General features: G+C 44.6%; 2 protein-coding genes across 4 annotated transcripts; one reads left to right on the top strand and one right to left on the bottom strand.

Moving 5' to 3' along the window:
• Positions 1-1,884: 1,884 nt before the first annotated feature.
• LOC119903814 (mitochondrial chaperone BCS1) lies at positions 1,885-6,689 on the bottom strand. The gene is given in 8 exon segments (XM_038720053.1): positions 1,885-1,985; positions 1,988-2,178; positions 4,410-4,527; positions 4,674-4,846; positions 4,949-5,012; positions 5,494-5,688; positions 5,811-5,950; positions 6,045-6,689. Coding segments are annotated over 8 exon segments (1,260 nt in total). The 5' UTR covers positions 6,365-6,689; the 3' UTR covers positions 1,885-1,926.
• A 48-nt stretch (positions 6,690-6,737) lies between these two features.
• Positions 6,738-18,523, top strand: znf142 (zinc finger protein 142). Of its 3 annotated transcripts, none has more exons than XM_038720042.1 (8): positions 6,738-7,038; positions 7,172-7,194; positions 9,060-9,272; positions 10,474-11,298; positions 11,390-11,567; positions 13,145-16,049; positions 16,905-17,010; positions 17,253-18,523. In XM_038720042.1, exons 2-8 carry the CDS (start codon positions 7,173-7,175, stop codon positions 17,771-17,773), a joined length of 4,770 nt encoding a protein of 1,589 aa, XP_038575970.1. In that variant the 5' UTR covers positions 6,738-7,038; position 7,172; the 3' UTR covers positions 17,774-18,523. The 3 variants fall into 3 exon arrangements, with proteins under 3 accessions (XP_038575970.1, XP_038575969.1, XP_038575968.1); XM_038720041.1 differs by having other exon boundaries at positions 7,168-7,194; XM_038720040.1 differs by lacking the exon at positions 6,738-7,038 and having other exon boundaries at positions 7,059-7,194.
• The last annotated feature ends 21 nt before the right edge of the window (positions 18,524-18,544 follow it).

Here is an 18,544-nt window from a genome sequence, read left to right as displayed (position 1 = left end):
TGTTTTCTCTGGTATTCTCACGATTGCACAATGTTTGGGCTGGGCGCCAACTTCTTCTTGAATAGCACTTTGTAACTTTTGCCTTTAAAAGTGTTCTTTTAATAAAGTTTGTCTGCTTCAAATACAAACATGAGTCCCACAGTACATAGGAGGATTGTATAGGACTTCTCAAGTGGTCTTGTAGCCTACTACGTACTGTACTTGTGGGTTTTTGGCTCCAAATTAATGATAATAATTAGGAAAGGCTGTCTTTTCTGAAGAAACTTTATGTGAGGGAAATGTTGCAGTTGAAACATTTAACAGTTAATGTTCAGATGGCTGAACGAAGCTGAAATGAGCCCTAAACAATCCTGATCTAGGCAACGCTGCCTTTCCTGTTAGTGGAACAATTTGCAATGTTACCCAAAAATCAAAACACCTTCACCTCTCTGTCACATTAAGACCATCCTTATTAACCATTCTCTGTCTACCTATGATTGCTTTCACTGAGCCTGTACCATGTTTACTGTTTAGTTTTATGTATGTACAGTTGTGTTAAATATTTTTGGTAAAAATTATATTCCTACACGGCAAATAATTTACTAGTAGGTGTAGTGGAGTAATAGAAAACCAACAGACCCAACAGTCACGGATTGCATGCTGCTGATTCTGTTGAAAATAATAGCAGTGTGGAGTTTAATTAGTAATTAATTAGTGAGGTCGTAAAACAGGTGGCCCTCATTTAAGGATGAAGGCAGCAAATGTTGTACATGCTGGTTATGGTGCATTTCTCTGGGTCACTCAGACGTTGTTCAGAAGAACAGCCGCTCAGCTAAAATGATCAGCCATTGCTTTAAGATGGCAACCAAAACCAGAAAGACGGAAAACTACCTTTCAAATGGATCGAAGAACAGCCAGAATGGCAAAACTCAGCCAATGATCAGCTCGAGGGAGATCAGAGGGTCTTTCCTGTGAACACTGTAACGATTAGAAGATGCCTCTGCAAAGCCGAGCTATCGGTAAGAAGCCCCCCGCAAAGTCCCATGTTTGCTAAAACATGTTCTGAAGAGGTTTCAATTTGCCAAAGAAAGAGGCAAGATTGTTCTTTTTGGGTCTACGGGCCGCAGACAGTTTTGTCAGACAGCCCCCAAACACTGAATGCAAGCCGCAGTACACAGTCAAGACAGTGAAGTGCGGAGACGCAAACGTCATGATATGGGGATGTTTCTCATGTTACGGTGTCGGGCCTGTTTATCGCACATCAGAATGCATCAGACTACCTGAAGAGGTCATGTTGCCTGATGCCGAAGAGGAAATGTCCTTGAAATGGTTGTTTCAACAAGACAACGACCCCAAACGCACCAGTAAGCGAGCAGCATCTTGGTTCCAGACCATCAAGATTAACGTTATGGAGATATGAACATGTGGGGTGACATCAAAAATGCTGTTTCTGAGGCAAAACCAAGACATGCAGAGGAATTGTGAGATGTAGTCCAATGTAGTCCTGAGCTGGAATACCTGTTCACAGGTGCCAGAAGTTGGTCGACTCCATGCAACACAGATGTGAAGCAGATCAGTGATTCACAGGAAAGCTGAATCGTCAAGCATTTTCAGTTAATACAGTAAATGTTTGAGTTGCTGCTATTTGCTATTACACTGCTATTTTTCTGAAAACCTAATGTTCCTTTTTCCTCACTTTCTGTGAAGTAATGACAAATGTGATGATTTTTTTCTTCATGTTTTGATTTGGAATAAATGTGCAGTGCAATTTAAGAATTTGATCTAATGGTGAAAAATACAAATATTCTTATTTGTGTTTACTGACCACATAAACCATGAACAGCATCAGACAACACTAATCAATCAATGCACATCGGTCTTATTAATACCATAACTTCAACTGGAAAGGTTTCTTATGTTTCTCTTTATTCAGTTATCTCCACACCTTCATTCTTTTAGTTGAGCAACATTGTCAATAGATCCTGCAGGGTCCGTTTTGTGCAGCAGAAGTGTCCTTGCACCTGCGCAGCGCTGATCTCAGTGTAGGTGGCCAACGCACGCTCCGCAAACCGCTCTCCTTCTGAGGCAGGCTCGTCTGGGTAGAACCGCCGGAACATCTGCGTAAGCTGCCAGTGAGTGCAATGCCCGATGTACTGCTTCAGATCAACACGGCCAGGTCGGATCAGTGCCGCGTCTAACCTGCGTGCAGAGATTACAAGCAAGAACGGCAGTTCATGTCACTGAAGATACTCGACCTCAGCAGTGAAGTGACCAAAAACACATTAACATAACTTTATTTTTTAGAGCTGTTAGCTCAGTTGCTAGAGCACATGCCCAGTATACTAGTCCTTATCACAGCCGCCCGGGTTCACTGTTGTGTATCTGCACATCTAGCAGAAACAGAGTCACATCAGCATTCACTAACTTTGTCTGTTGGCAGGTAGAGTACTTTCGATTTCTCAGGGTTTTTACAAATAAACAGGTTTCATAAGAGCGGTGTTTGCAGGGTGGAAAACAAAAAACAAGGTCCAAAACAAACGCTCCATAGAGATGAGGTGAACTGCAAAGTCGGGTGATATTTCTCTGAGTTCATCACTACGAAGTGACATCTTCATTTACTTCATTGTTAATAGAAAAATATGTATCGGTGCAGCTTTAAGTTTTCCTTTGTTTTGTTTATAGTCACTGTAGAATTTTCTTTTTGGTTTCAGTGTTTTAAATAATTTACAAAGGTCTACATGATGGGTAAAAATTACCTATGAGCAGCTTTGTAAAAGGTTCATTAACCAACTAGAGTTTAGCTGCTGAACTTCTGTGACGTTGCTGAGGGGTCTTTGTGGACTTCTTGCAGAAGCAGGACTCTCTAGGAACCTCACGATTTGATCAGGATTCAGAGATCTCCGATACATTCATACAACGATTATCAATGCATCCTTATGCTTCAAACTTTTTTCTTTCTATCCATGATACATGTTTTTCTCACTGAGCGACTACTAAAACAGCACGTATTTGTAATGATCCATAATTAAAGCAGATGAAAATACATTATTTTATCTTTAGGTCAGTTAGACGACTTGCACTAAAGGTGTAAATGAAGAACTTTTTTTAACTTTGAAAATGTGGGCTCAATCGCCATAATTCTTACTATACAAGTTAAGGCACTCAAATAAAAGCATAATGGCCATAAGAAAAAATAAATCAGTAATACTCCATCGTAAGACCTGTTGATACTTCCTGATCTGCAGCTTCCACTCACTCATACCGGGTTCAATTTTCAGTTATTAAAAGAGATAATCACCATGCATCCATGAATTTGTTTTTTCCTCCACCCCAGATGTCTGGACTTTTCTAAGCATCATGGTCACTGAGATTTACAACATAAAATAAAAGCCTACGGTTTGCATTTAAAGTTATTTTCTCTGCTATTTGACTTACTTTTTCAGTCGAACATTGTTTTCCCTTTTGTGCTTGTACAACAACACGTATCGTACACTGAACAAAATTATAAACCCTTTTGTTTTTGCCCCCATTCATCATGGGCTGAACTCAAAGAGCTTTCTCTTTGAACACAAAAGGCCTGTTTCTCTGAAATATTGTGGCTGGCCACAATAAAAGGCCACTTCAAAATGTGCAGTTCCATCACACAGCACAACGCCACAGATATCGCAAGTTTTGAGGGAGCGTGCAGTGGGCATGCTGACTGCACGCTCTTCTGTTGCCCGTGAATTGAATGACATAAGCCGTCTCCAAAGGCGTTTCAGAGAATTTGGCAGTACATCCAACCGGCCTCACAACTGCAGACCACGTGTAACCACACCAGTCCAGGACCTCCACATCCAGCATCTTCACCTTCAAGATCGTCTGAGACCAGCCACCCGGACAGCTGCTGCAACAATCGGTTTGCATAACCAAAGAATTTCTGCAGAAACTGTCTGGAACGTCTCGGGGAAGCTTATCTGCATGCTCCTCATCCTCATCGGGGTCTCGACCTGACTGCAACTTCACACAGCCATTGAAGAGGAGTGGACCAACACTCCACAGACCGCAATCAATAACCTGATCAACTCGATGTGAAGGAGATGTGTTTTACTGCGTGAGGCAAATGGTGGTCACCAGATACTGACTGGATTCCAGACCCCCCCAATACAGAGAAACTGCACATTTTGGAGTGGCCTTTTATTGTGGCCAGCCTAAGGCACACCTGTACAATACCCATGCTGTCTGATCAGCATCTTGATATGCCACACCTGTGAGGTGGATGGATTATCTGGGCAAAGGAGAAGTGCTCACTAACACAGATTTTGACAGATTTGTGAACAATATTTGAGAGAAATAGGCCTTTTGTGTACATAGAGAAAGTCTTGGATCTTTGAGTTCAGCTCATGATGAATGGGGGAATGTTGTGTTTACAAATCCTCTTCCAACGGTACCTGTCAATGAAGTTGGTGGTCATAAAAACTATTCTGGCCTCAGATGAAGCCACTCCGTCCAGAGAATTAAGCAAGCCACTAAAAGTCAGTCTTCCCATTCCCTGGTAGGCCAGAGGTTCTGCGAGGCAAGAGAAAAGGGATTTGAAAGTCACCCTCAAAACAGAGTAAAACACAAAGTTATAGTCAGTCTGAACAACCACAGCTTTACAAGTAACCACCGTAACAACCTCTTGACAAAACCACTGATCCTTCCCTGCCACTTACTGTCTGTGGGAAGCAGGTCTCGGCTGACAAAGGCTGCATCTACGTCCTCCAACAGTATGATGCTTTGCTGCGGAGCCACGCTCAGGAGGTGGTTCAGACGGTCATCTGAAAGGGTTTGGTCACTCAGACTCATCAGACAGATGCTGTAGCCCAACTCGCCCGCCAGCGCCGTGCTGAAATACATTGAGTCACAAAGACGCAGGTGAAATTGCGCACAAGTACTTGACATGTCTTTCTATCACACAGGAAGTGCAGGAATTCCAAAGCACACTCACATAAAGCTGCTTTTTCCACACCCTGGAGGACCATACAGCAGATATCCTCTTCTGTATGGGATTCCTGAATAGACACAGAAAACATTTTCACAGAATAAGTGCAAAAGACTATTTAAGACTACATATTGTTTATCAGGAACATTCCCGCTTTTTTGGTACTACAAATCGTACATCCTGCATTTCCCAAGCACGCTACCATTTCCTACATTAGTAGTAGTATAAAATCAGCCTCCATCTGTGTTTAATCTCTATGTTTTTCTTAACTTTAAAAAGGTACGTTACTGACACCTGGTACTGCAGTTGTGAGCAGGAGCTGCTTTAAAAAGGTTCGCAGAATTGGTGCATTCAAGTGTGTGTGGGGAAACTGCACTTGCGGAAGACTCCAAAACATTTGTAGAACTGCCTCTCTGAATTCAAAGTTTCACTGAACGCACCAACAGGTAAGACTTTTAACCAGCATGATAGGAAAACATGAACTTTATAACCAGGTAATATCAAAAACACAACTTCCATATACACTGAATGAACGAGTCTGAGCCCTCCACCTCTGTCTGTGTACCACTTGGGGTTTCCAATGAACTCCTTCACATCTTCCACGATCTTTTCACCCACGCCCGCCTCCAGGACCACAGAGCTGAGGGGTCTGCGTCGCCGGGGAAACCCAAAGGGCCTCCACTCCGCCCCCATGGCTGTGTACATCACCGTCCGCCCCTCTTCCTGCTTCATAGCCAATTCTCTTGCTGCAAAACATGATTGACATGTGCGCTAAATGACCTCTAAATGCACTGAAGCGCTCTTTTAGCAAGCCTCCGTGAGATCTGCGTGTGTCAGATACATACTGAAGACCTGTGAAAACATTTACCTTCTTGTAAGATGTTAAAGAAAATTTGTCTGTCTCTGCCTAAAGCGGTGAAGGTCACAGACTCCCACGGGGTCCCGGTGTGCAGATCCACCATTTGCTTCTCTCTGGTCCTCTCCACCCTGATCCACTTCCTCCCATACCTGCAAGTGTCAGAGGTCAAACTGTTAAATAAATGTTATCTCTGCTTAAGTGTATCGGTGGCAGGCTGAACTATATTTAAAGAACTCCGCTGACCAGATGATGTGGTTCCCAGGGCTTGGGTGGAAGTCAAACTGCGTGTGAACCCTTCCACTCTCGTGTGCCAGGTAGGAGGTCTCCACGCTCAGGTGCTGAGTGTGCCTGGCATGCTTGGTGATCCAGCTCAGCAGCCAGTGGTAGCTCTTATCCCTGCTGGGGACCTCCAGAGTGATCATGTAGTTCCTGCGGAAGAAGACCATTCCCACCTGGGCGCCTTTCCTGGCCACTGCCAGCGCTGTCCCAACCCCGACCAGTCCAAACCCAGCCCCGAAGTATGGGTTGTCCTTCAGGCTGTCCAGGAAGTCCGACAGGGGCATGTTGCTGATCACCGCACACCCTCCCCAAAGGAATCAGACTATATGGATGGTCTAGCACTTTGTAGACACAGACCTACACATAAAAATGTGCAGATTGATCCGTCAGCAGCTGAAGACCTGCTGCCCAGCTGAAGACCTGCTGCCCAGCTGGGAATCCTGCAACCTAACAACAGTTTCTAATGACACATCCGGTCATGTTTAATAATGAGCTTCGTGTCCTCATCCTGTACCGCTACCTTGTGTTCCCAGTGTGTGTGTTTGTGTTTGTGTGTGTGCACCGTTAGCGTGTAAACATCAACTCAAACGCGTGGTCTGTATCTGGATGTTGCGCAGTAGCGACCTCTACCACACTTCCTGTGTTCGACAAATATCATTCCGACGCTTCTCCTGCCAACCAACATTCGTTCCTCTTATATTTAACATATTTTTACTCGCAGGCTAAGATGACAACTTCCTCAAATTAATATACGTATATATATATATATATATACTGTGGCGGATAAAGTAGTTTTTGCAATTTACTTCAGACGTACGGACAGCAACCGAGGCAGTAATTGCTAGCAGGAAGTGAGACTCCGTGCGACCACAATGAAGAAGCTAACGTTAGCTTAGCTGGGTTAGCGTTCACAGCGACGTCGTTAGCGCGTTGATACCGGTTTCTATTTTCATAAAACGTAAGTTAAACTTCGGCTACTATTAATTAGAAGACTACCCTAAATTATAGTAAACAGTAAAAGCTGTAAATATGGATGTTACGAGCAGGATGCTGGTCAACTGATAACTGTTGATGTTGTGTTTTTCAGATAGAATGGACCTCGGAAACGCAGGCGGTAGGTTGAACTTATGTTTATAACCTTACTGTACAGATGCGTGATGCAGTGAAAGGTTCGTGAGAGAGGTTAAATTGAGCCTCCTGACATCCAAATCTCTGCTTAAGGAGTGAGGTGAATGAACAGTGGAGCACGGTGGATGTTTCTTGCAAGTTTGGGACTGCATTCCTGCAAACAGAGTTGGGGATTTGGTCAGAATTAATGGTCTCCTCGATGCTGAGAAGTACAGGCAGACCCCCAAACACACAGTAAACTATCTTCAGCAGAGGAACAAGGAGTCCTGGAAGTGATGGAAATGTCTATTTTTGAGAGCATTCTTACTTTTCCTACATCTGAAACCCTAAGACTTTTGCACAGTACTCTATGTATTTATAGGCATATCATGATCATATGGTTACAGTGCATCTACATTTCTTGCAGGACTGTTATTAAGGAGCTGAATCAATCAAAATCATCTTAAAATTGGCAACGACGCCACAAAAAGTGAAATGAAAAGTGAAGCAGGGTGACGATGGAGCAGTGGATAAGACACATGCATTTGGTGCGAGAGAACCGGGTGCATTTCCCCACTGTGACACGTCCACTTATGTGTCCCCGAGCAAGACACTTTACCCCTCGTTGCTCCGGAGGCGTGCGACCTCTGACATATATAGCAATTGTAAGTCGCTTTGGATTAAATGCGTCAGCTAAATGAGTGAATGTAATGAACAACAACTTATATTGTACAATGTAATGTACATCAGAATAATGTTAAATCATGAGCAAATGTTGTGATTACTGTCATGGAAATTGTATCTTGCTGTTGAGGGATTATGCAAATAATTGAGTTAACAACCAACCGTTGTCTTTGAAGAGTTTATTAACAAAAGAGAATAAACAGAGAAGTACTAAAACACAAATACAGCTGGTCCAGAGACCTGTCGCCCAGGGCGGCTTCGGGCGTCTGGCCCCGAGCAAAGGGAGGCATCATCATTTACACAGTCTAGGTTTCTATGTTTTGGGGAGCAGAGATCCTCTCCAGACCTTGAATGAACATTCGAGGCCTGAAGAGGAACAACAAGAGAGGAAAACACCAAAACAATCTCACAGCTCTGACCTAAACCCCAGTAAATGTGGACTAAGATAAGGAGTATAGAAGAAGGAAAGGTGAAAGATAAAAACACAATACATATACTGTATATCTATAAGACATAACAATAATAGTAATAATAGTAAAAGAACATGCATAAAAGATTAAATGTAAGAGGACACACTCTGCTCATTTTTTAAATGGAGACCGAGGAACCTCATCAGTGTGAAAAATGTGGACAGAGTTTCTCAGACGCTGGCTTGTTTGCCTGTCAGCCCTGTTCAGAACGGCTGACCACCCCATCCACCAAAAAACAGATGGGGAACTACAAGTGTTCTCAATGCAGTGAGGTTTTTTCCGAGCCTGGGGTCCTGAGTCACCACACAGTGGACATGACCTGGAGGGCCCGGTCCCCTGCACTGAGCAAAGCTGCCAGTTCAGCAGCACAGACAGTCAGGGATATCAAGCACACCTGATGTCCACACACGGTCTCACTCTAATTCTCTGCAGCCTTCAGTCCTGCAAAGTGTCACTCCTCACACAGGGCGGCATGCAGAGAAACTTGCAGGGCCCTTCAGGGGCTTTCATTGTCAGTTTGTCACTCAAAATGTAAAAGACCTGAGTGACCACGTCTTGGAGCACGACCGTATGCCTTCATGTGCTCAGGGTAAACAGACACTGCAAGGAGGTGGCGTTGCGTTACACAAACCCGGAAATCTTCTCTGTCTTAAAACTGTTTTCAAAAAAAGCATCGTAAGTAGATTTTACATTAAAAGATCGTCACATCTGTTCACAGGGGCCGAAAATGCAGCCACAACTGTGTGCACTGACGGGAGCCATCACCCTCGGGGGTCCAGCAGGCCAAAGAGGAAACTGAAATCCAACTCCGCTCATGCATCATCAGTACCAGAAGACCTGGACGAAGAGCCTGAGAGGCAAAGGCACAATTCTAAAAGAGTGAAAAGAGACAAACCTTCAGCAGTGGACGCTGCTGCACTGCCATCGAAAGGTGCGTGCACCGATCTGCTTGGTAGATTATAGTGCGTCAAGTTTAATTAAAATAATAAAGAACAAAAAGTTGTTCCTGTAATATTAAAACATACAAGTGGCTTGTAAGTGGAGGAAAAAATCACATAATTCAATATCAATAATTATCACAATAAATGTCAAATCATTAGTTCAAGGGTTGATTTTTTTTTTTTTGCCTTTGCTTTGTGGTTTTAAACTTCTTCATGTTCAGAACAAACACTTGATGCCAAACAGTGGATTATTTAACAAATCCGAGGCAGAACATTTATAACAGTTATGATCAAATCTTTTTTCAGTCCCCTTTTCTCAACAAAACAAACATCTTTGAACAATTGTTATGTTGTTGAAACCCCAGTGTGTTGAAACGCAGCAGCGCGTCTGGTTTTTGATCAGCCCAAAAGGACTCATGTCACTACATTACTCAGTGACCTCCACTGGCTCCCCGGGGCCTCCAGAATCAAATTCAAGTCACTAATGCTGCACACAGAGGGACTACTGGGTCTGCACCATCTACCTACACTCCATAATACAAACTTACGTTCCTTCTACGCTCCTCCAACGAACGCCGCCTGGCTCTGCCATCCCTTCACACAAAGCAATCTCAGTCCCTGTTCTCATCTGTGACACCACGATGGTGGAACGAGCTGCCACACGCCATCAGAGCAGGGGCGTCCCTCTCTAACTTCAAGAAGCTCCTGAAAACTCTGCAGAGAACACTTCCTCTGATAACACCTCTAACATGCACTTCCTGTGCTGCTCTTCTTCTTCTGTCCCCTACAATTATCTTGTATTGATTGCACTTTTTTGTTAACTCTCACTTCTTTCCCAAGGTGTTTACTCCATTGATGCGATACGTGCTATCAGCTCTTACTAGTATTTATTGCTACTCCTATTAATATGTATTGTCAGTTGTGGATCTGTAGTTGATGCTCTGTTGATGCTTGTATGTTGTTCCTTAAATGTAAGTCGCTTTGGATAAAAGCGTCTGCCAAATGAGTAAAAGTAAATTTTGTTATTGAGGAAAAACCTGTCGCGCCAGGATCGACCAGGAGAAAACAGTGAAACAGTGAAACAACGTATTTTATTCTTCCTTAAATATTAGTGTCAATGGATCATAGACTTTCTTTTATCACAAACTTTGTCACTATGTTCAAAATGTATTTTATGTTTCTCTCCGCCAGAGTACCTTGCAGAGGGATCAGAGCACATCTTTCGCACCCACACCTGCCCCAAGTGTCGGCGCTGCTTCAAGATGCGCTCCCACCTGCAGGAGCACCTCCATCTACATTTTCCTGACCCCAGCCTCCAGTGTCCCACCTGCAAGCGTTACTTCACCAGCAAGAGCAAGCTACGCATACACAGACTCCGTGAGGCGGGGGAAAAGGCTCACCATTGCCACCTGTGTGAGTATTCGGCCGTCGAGCGGAATGCAGTCCGCCGCCACCTTGTTAGCGTGCACGCCGATGAGGCAGAAGACGGCGTTAACAGTCACAGCTATCCTTGCCCCGCCTGTGGCCAAAGCTTTCGCCAGAGCAGGTCGCTTAAGGCTCACATGAAGACGCACAACATCCTGTCCGACAGCAAGCCGGTGGCCTGCTTCCAGGAGGGCTGTTCATTCCGGAGCTCTCTGCGCAAAGAACTTCTCAAACACGCTGCCGAAGAGCACGGGGTCAGGGCTGTGGAATGCCGTCATCACGCCTGTGGCGCCGTCTTTCAATGCGAGACGGACATGGAGGCTCATTATCGGACACACCTCGCCTACCACTGCTCCCGCTGTGATTTTTCCTGCTCCAATAAGAGCGTCTTCCTCCAGCACCGGCGGCACGGTCACCCAGGAAACGACGAGCTCGGCTGTGACTTCTGCTCCTTCGTCACATTTAACCCCGTGGAGTTTGAGCAGCACATCGGACACCTGCACGCCAACGAGAAGATCCACCGCTGCTCTCAGTGCAGCTACGTGACGCCGCATAAGCGTGGCTTGAAGCGACACATGCTGATGCACAGCGGTGAGGAGGGAATAGATGTTTAATGTTCTCGGGGTCATCTCATCTGGTTGTGGCACGACGTCTCCTGATTGCTTCTTTCTTTCTGTAACAGGTGAGAAGCCCCACAAGTGTAGCCTGTGTGACTTCAGGTGCCGCGATGAGTCCTACCTCTCTAAGCATATGCTCACTCACTCCGACGACAAGAACTTTATGTGCGCTGAATGTGGATACGTCACGAAATGGAAACACTATCTGAATGTCCATATGAGGAAACATGCTGGAGACCTCAGGTAGATACTGCAGACATGTCTCATACAACTGTTGGTTAGGTTTCTGTCTGTTTTAGCTTAAAGCTCCCGTTTCCCCTTATTTAGCCTGATTAGAGGTGTCTCATGGAAAGGAGTGAACAAACTGATTGAGATCTTTCTGACTACCCTGTTTCTTGGTTCCCTCTGTGATGAGTCTAACATATTTTCTATGCATTCGCGCACACAGTGGCTTGGCCGCATAGCTTGTCTTCCTTTGGAGCATTGGTAGTGCAGATCCTTAAAAACTAACGCAATGTGTCTGCGAGATGCACCAACAGTTGGTTAAGCCCACGAGCAGTAGGGGTAGCAGGAAATCTGGAAGTGAAGGAATACCAGCAGTGAACCCTGAAAGAAATGGGTCCAGCCGCTGCCCCATGATCTCAACGCTGGTAATATAGACGCCTCCTTCAGAAAGCTCCCAAGAAATACATTCTAGTGTCGGCGAGGGATCACTTGGTTCTGATCTACACTGAAGGCCTATTTCTCTCAAACATTGTTCACAAACCTGTCAAAATCTGTGTTAGTGAGCACAACTCCTTTGCCGAGATAATCCATCCACCTCACAGGTGTGGAATGGCATGTACATGTCTCCAGGGCGGGATTCTTATTAAATGTGTAAAATTTGGTACAGATCTGAGCATGTACAGTCAAGTTACAACAACTTCCTGTGTCATGGCGAAGAGTTTAACCGTCACGCCGTTAACTGCAAACATACAAGTTTTACAACGTGGCTTCATCAATATGTTTGGACGCCACGCCAAGGGGACGCCTGAAGTCGGTGGGACTTAATCCCTAGTAGGAGTTCATTAAAGTATGGAGTGTGTAAAAACGTTTTTTTGTGCGAATATTGGCATGTGGATGTGTTCAGCGCAGGACTCTTATTATACATGTAAAATTTGGTGCAGATTTGGTGAGCTGAAGTTATAACAACTTCCTGTTTCATGGCGAATTATCGATTTTTGACAGTACGCCACGGCCACACTGGTCGACGGGTAATAACCGTTTGTACAACTTTTAATCGTCAATGGGTTTAGACTGCACAGCAAAAAATTTGAAGTCAATCGGACAAATTCTCTTGGAGGAGTTTGTTGAAGTACAAAGTGTGTAAAAATTACCATTAAATCCAAAATGGCCGACTTCCTGTTGGGTTTAGTCAGTGGCTCCAAGAGGCTTTTTTGTACGTCTGGACTTGATACTGGACAGAAATTTCGTACACGTAGGTGAAACTTAGTCCTGCTGCTCTGTAGAGGGCGCTAGCGAGCCATTTTGCCAAGCCCATGCGCAAAACCCATAAAATACGAAATGTTTTGCCACTCCTGAATTTTGTGCAAAGTTTGGTGAGTTTTCGAGTATGTTTAGGTCTCAAAAATTTACGTTATTTTGGAGGGAAAAACCTTCAGTTTCAATAGGGACCTTGCACGTTTCGTGCTCGGGCCCTAAAAAATGTATTAAAGTGTGCAGAAGTTGTCTCTCTGCTCTGTATATGACATGAAGAAGGGGCTGCAGCATGCTGTACACACTGTTGTTATTATGACTAAACTTCCTGTCTCCTCTTCTAGGTATCAGTGTGATCAGTGCCCCTACCGCTGTCACCGCATGGACCAGCTAAATAGCCACAAATTACGACATCAGGCCAAATCACTCATGTGTGAGATCTGTGCTTATGCCTGCAAGCGCAAGTATGAGCTTCGCAATCACATGTTGGCAAAACACTCTGGGGAGGAGAAACAGCCATCCGTCTATAAGTGCAAATACTGCACATACACTACCTGCTACAGACAAGCCCTTCAAAACCATGAGAACTGCAAACATACCAAGCTGAAAGAGTTTCGGTGTGCCCTCTGCTTCTATTCCTCTTTCAGTAGCATCAGCCTCTTCCTGCACAAGAGGAAAGCTCACGGGTACGTTCCTGGGGACAAAGCCTGGCTAGAGAACTACGCCGCAAAGGACAAGGAGAGGAAGTCAACTGAGTTCTTGCAGGATTTTTACAATAAGCCCTCAGCAGCTCATGAGCAGTCTGAACAGTCCGCTTCTGAAGGACCTCCTCACAGAGAACAGTCTGATCCTCCTGGCTCAGCAGGCCACAGCGCCAGCAGAGAAACTGTTTCACGAACTGTGGATTCTGTGGATGTGTTTGATGTTGTTTCTCAAGAGGTTGTTAACGAAGGTATTTCAGATAGTCCCCCATCTGTGAACAGTCCTGAGGAGTACTGTACTCTCGTTCTAACGACACTGTCGACCACTGACTATCAGACCCACCCAGGGGATTGTGCAAATCAAACTCCAAGCTCACCCGGTTTAAATTGTAAAGGGTCTGACATATCACAAGAGAAGGCAGACCTCTCTGCCTCTTCATTAGAGGAGGACGATGCAGCTGTGGCAGATGCAGAATGTGAACAAAGTGACTTGGATGACAACTACGAGCCTCTGAATAATACAAGCCAACCAGATGAAGCCGCGGAGTGTCCGACGCAAGCACAGAATGATGGTGGAACGATCAGTTCCACTTTTCCATCTGGGCAAAAGCAGCCATCAGAATCTGAGCTCCGGCTGAAAGCTATGAAGAAACACGACAAGGACCAAGCCGAAGCCATGGTTTTGGAGGGACGGGTGCAGATGCTCGTGGTGCCAACTAGAGATGTTTATCGCTGTGACAAGTGCTCTTATGTAACCAGTAAGGAGACCGCTTTGAAGTACCACTGCCAGGCTTTGTGCCGTGGTAGGATAAAGGGACACGAGTGCCAGGCCTGTGGTGCACAGTTCAAACAGAGGCGAGGCCTCGATAGCCACATTGTGAAAAAATGCCCTGCGCTTTCGCGAAAAACAAGAACATTTGGGGGCATTTCAAATACACGTTTGGCTACAGAAGACAACTCTGCTGTAGCTCGGGAAGGAACCAAACAACCGGATGAGGGAACAAATGACGATCAGACCGAGCTTCTGTCTTCACAAAACGATGATTCAAATGATCAGGAATTTCATCAGCGAGAGGAAGAAGTATGCACGTGTCATTTTAAAAACTGTAAAGGCTTTGTTTGTAATGTTTTGACATCCAATAAATCAGTACACCAGACAAAAAACCTTACAAAAAAGCAGTTATCTTTAACTAAAAAACAAGGAAATGTTCCGCGGCAGAAGTCCCTGTACTCTGAAGAAGATGGGAAATTCAAATGCAATCTGTGCAACTTTTCATCAGTCAGGCTTGTAACAGTTGAACGGCACCTCTCGACCTGCAGGAAGAAAAGTAAAGGAGGGAATCAGATCATTTCAAAAGTGGAGTGTGGTAATGAGCCAGTGAACGTACAGGAGGACTTGGTGGAAGAGGACAGTAAAAGAACTGGGAAAGTTTCTGAGAAACATCAAGCCTTCTCTTGTCCAAGCTGCGCATTTAAGTGCAATCAGAAAAGGGCGTTGGACAGTCATGAAAAGAGAGGCTGCTTGAAGCCAGATGAAATCCAATGCACCATGTGTTCATTTGTGGCCAAATCAAAAATGTCTTTAACCCGTCACATCCTCTATGTTCATAACAAAAAAAAGTTTTCCATTGCTAAATCTAAACGCTTGCATTGCCAGCACTGTACTTTCACCTGCAAACACCAGCGGCGCATGGCGCAACATGTTGCCCTCAAACACAAAGGTGCACGACCTCACCGTTGTCGGTATTGTTCTTTTAGCACCACAAGGCGCTATCGCTTGGAAGAGCACGAGTCTCTTCACACAGGGATCGGTCGTCACAGCTGCGATATTTGCAACAAGACCTTTGGGGCTGTGACCAAATTGCGTCAGCACAAAGTGCGCATCCACGACAAACGGCCTACACACTTCTGCTCGCTCTGTGACTTCAGTGGCTACACGCTGGACGACGTGAAACGGCACAATCTTAGATGCCACACGGGGGACTTGCACCATGCTTGCACTCACTGTGATGCTCAGTTTAGTTCAGAAGTTGCACTAAGAAACCACTGTAAACGTGTCCACCAGCTCCAGGTCTGTTTCTCATGTAAGCAGTGTGACTACACCTGTAGCACCGAGGTCACACTGAAGACACACCAAGACAGCAAGCACCCTCAGGTGAAATGCACCGCCTGCCAGGAGTCTTTTGAAACAAAGGAAACCCTCGAGATTCACCGGAGAACCCACCTGGCACATCAGTGTCAGCTGTGCCCCTTCGCTTCCAAAACAAGGCAGCTCCTAGCTCAACACCTTGTGAATGATCACGAGGAGGGATCTCCAGAGGACAAGCCTCTCAGGTGCAGCACCTGTCAGTTTGCTTGTCGGCACCAGCTGGTGTTAGAGCAGCACCTCCGTTCACACGGAGGCAAGCGTCTGTACAAATGCACAGACTGCGAGTATTCAACCCAGAACAAGCAGAAGATCACGTGGCACATCCGCATACACACCGGGGAGAAGCCTTACAGCTGTGAGCAGTGCACTTACACCTGCACCGACCCGTCTAGGTTGAAGGTAAGCCCAAAGTTCATAGGATGAGTTTATTATTTGTAAAATAAAAGTTCATTAAACTCCTTTACAGGAATGTCACAGGTCCCAATTCTTGTATAACCAAGGTGATACAAAAATGTAAAGCGTTTCTTTACAAACATTTTATATTGGAAAAAAGAAATAAAGCAGTTGTTCCCATTTTAGAAATTTACTTTATTTTTTTATTTTTATTTATTTATAAGATAGGTTAAATCTTTATTATCCATTTCTGGAAACTTGTCTTTGGCTTCACCAGGTTCATTAAAAAACATTAAAAACATCAAATAACACAGGACACAACCAATACATTTAAACACAGAAACCAACAGGAGCTTCCAGTAGACCAGTTATGTCTAAGGAATTTATCAAAGCAATTGGTTTGATATTATTTGTTTTCTTGCTAAAGGTTATATAAGATGATTGATACCACTCTTCAGTCTGTCCCTAAAATATGAAACTACAGCCAGAAGATGCTTAACTTAAGTGCCATAACAACACCTTGTAGTTTTATGGGGGCTGATGTGCCAGAGAATAGTTTGTTATATGACTTCCTGTAATACCAAAACAGGGTCCACTTAAACAAACACTATATGTTTTAATTCGTGAGCTTCAGAGGCCCTGGTAGGTGGATTTTGTTACTGATTGACCAGCTGTTTTCCAGTTTCCTGTCTTTATGCTTAGCTAAGCTAATCAGCTGCTTGCGGTAGTGGGCAGCCATCAGAGTGGTGTCGATCTTCTCATCTAACTTAGGCAAGACAGTGAGTGTTCCTAAAAAACACAGCATAATGAAAATAAGAAATGTTCTTTTATTTCTCTGTTTTAAAATAAATCCTACTATAGCTTCACATGAGGGTTCACCGAGAGGAGAAGAAGTACCTTTGTCCGGAGTGCGGCTACAAATGCAAGTGGGCGACTCAGCTGAAGTACCACATGACCAAGCACACAGGTAGCAAGACATAAGGGTTGAAGATTAAAATACTTGAGTATGTTTTAAGATTTGGGGGCTGATTGAACAAAAATTTTATAGACTCGAATGAATGGTTGAAATAATCTTCCTCTGCGAGCAGCATCTCTCTGCAAAAACTTATAAATGTGAGGCGGTCTATTTCTGTAAATCATTATTAATGCTCAGTTTTTATTACATGATGCTGTGGGGGGGAAAAAAAAACATTTGTCTGTCTGTTGCAGGGGACAAACCTTATGTCTGTGATGAGTGTGAGTACCGCACTAACAGAGCGGATGCTCTCCGTGCCCACCGGGACACGCAGCACTGCGACATGCGCCCATATGTCTGCGAGAAATGCGGCAAAGCCTTCAAGACTACTTTTATACTGAAGACCCACCAGCGTCAACACAGTGACGATCGGCCATATGCGTGCGGCTTGTGCCACAAGGCCTTCCGGTGGCCGGCGGGTCTGAGACACCACTACCTCTCGCACACCAAGCGGCAACCTTTCTGCTGTCGCCACTGCTCCTACAGAGCCAAGCAGAAGTTCCAGGTGGTCAAGCATTTGCAGAGGCACCATCCAGAGATGTCAGTAGAGCAGGGGGTGGTGAGGGACTCTGACGCTGTTAGCCTGACCCTGAAAGAGGCCTTGCTGGGGACACTGGATGAGAGAGCAGCACAAGCGGAAGGGACGGCTGAAGAGGTGCAGGAAGTTGTTGAAAAGGCTGTGCAAAGAGGGGAAGACGGCAAGGCAAAACGCTGACGAGAGGGCACAGGAGATGCATGTGGTCAGACTGTAGATCACTATCATCGCCAACCGGGAGTTCAGACAGTATCTGTCAATATATATGTGACCACTTGATTTTATTGTACTAAATTGTAAAAGGATAATAAAAAAGCATCAGTACATATTGTTAAGTGAGAGAATGTAAATTGAAAGGAAGGTGTGTTATATGTGTACCTGATGTGTGTGTATATATATGTATGTACGGGCAGCTGTAGCTCAGGACGTAGAGCGTGCTGCCCGTTAATCAGAAGGTCGGCCGTTCCAGGAATGTTAGTTTCCGTTTGAGCACTTAGGCTCAGTGTATAAATGTGTATGACTGGTGAAAGCAGATGTAGTGTAAAAGCGCTTTGAGTGGTGGAAAAGACTAGAAAGGCGCTATACAAATACGGAGCCTTTACATTTGTGTGTATATATGTGTGTGTGTGACTATATGAACTTGAACATTGAATGAGTCTTGAAACATGTCTGTGAATGACTCCATGGTGTTGAACTCTTCAGAAGTTGTATTGCATGTATTCACAGACCTACATATACATACATTTGTATTTAAATCCGGTCAAGCAGCTGGCGGATAGACACAGGTTACCAAATGTCCAACCTTTTATGTGAAGATTAAAACCATATTATCGTCACTATCTTGTCACTGCTGTTTACAATCTCCCAGATGTAAGTAATGCATGCAGAATTATTTCCTGGGTGTGTATAAATAACATACATATTGGCTTATGTTGTTGAATTTATTTATTT

The sequence above is a fragment of the Micropterus salmoides genome, unplaced genomic scaffold, assembly GCF_014851395.1.
Source record: "Micropterus salmoides isolate LMB-PRFRI ecotype aquatic unplaced genomic scaffold, ASM1485139v1 Ms_hic_scaffold_15, whole genome shotgun sequence".
NCBI classification, from domain to species: Eukaryota; Metazoa; Chordata; class Actinopteri; order Centrarchiformes; family Centrarchidae; genus Micropterus; species Micropterus salmoides.
This window is presented reverse-complemented; position numbering and strand designations above follow the sequence as displayed.

Excerpts from the sequence above, each read along its gene's own strand:
- znf142 (XM_038720040.1), top strand. The coding sequence starts at position 7,152 with ATGTTGTGTTTTTCAGATAGAATGGACCTCGGAAACGCAGGCG. Across the intron at positions 9,273-10,473 it reads TGCTGCACTGCCATCGAAAG|AGTACCTTGCAGAGGGATCA; the intron begins GTGCGTGCACCG and ends TCTCTCCGCCAG. Across the intron at positions 17,011-17,252 it reads CCACATGACCAAGCACACAG|GGGACAAACCTTATGTCTGT; the intron begins GTAGCAAGACAT and ends TGTCTGTTGCAG.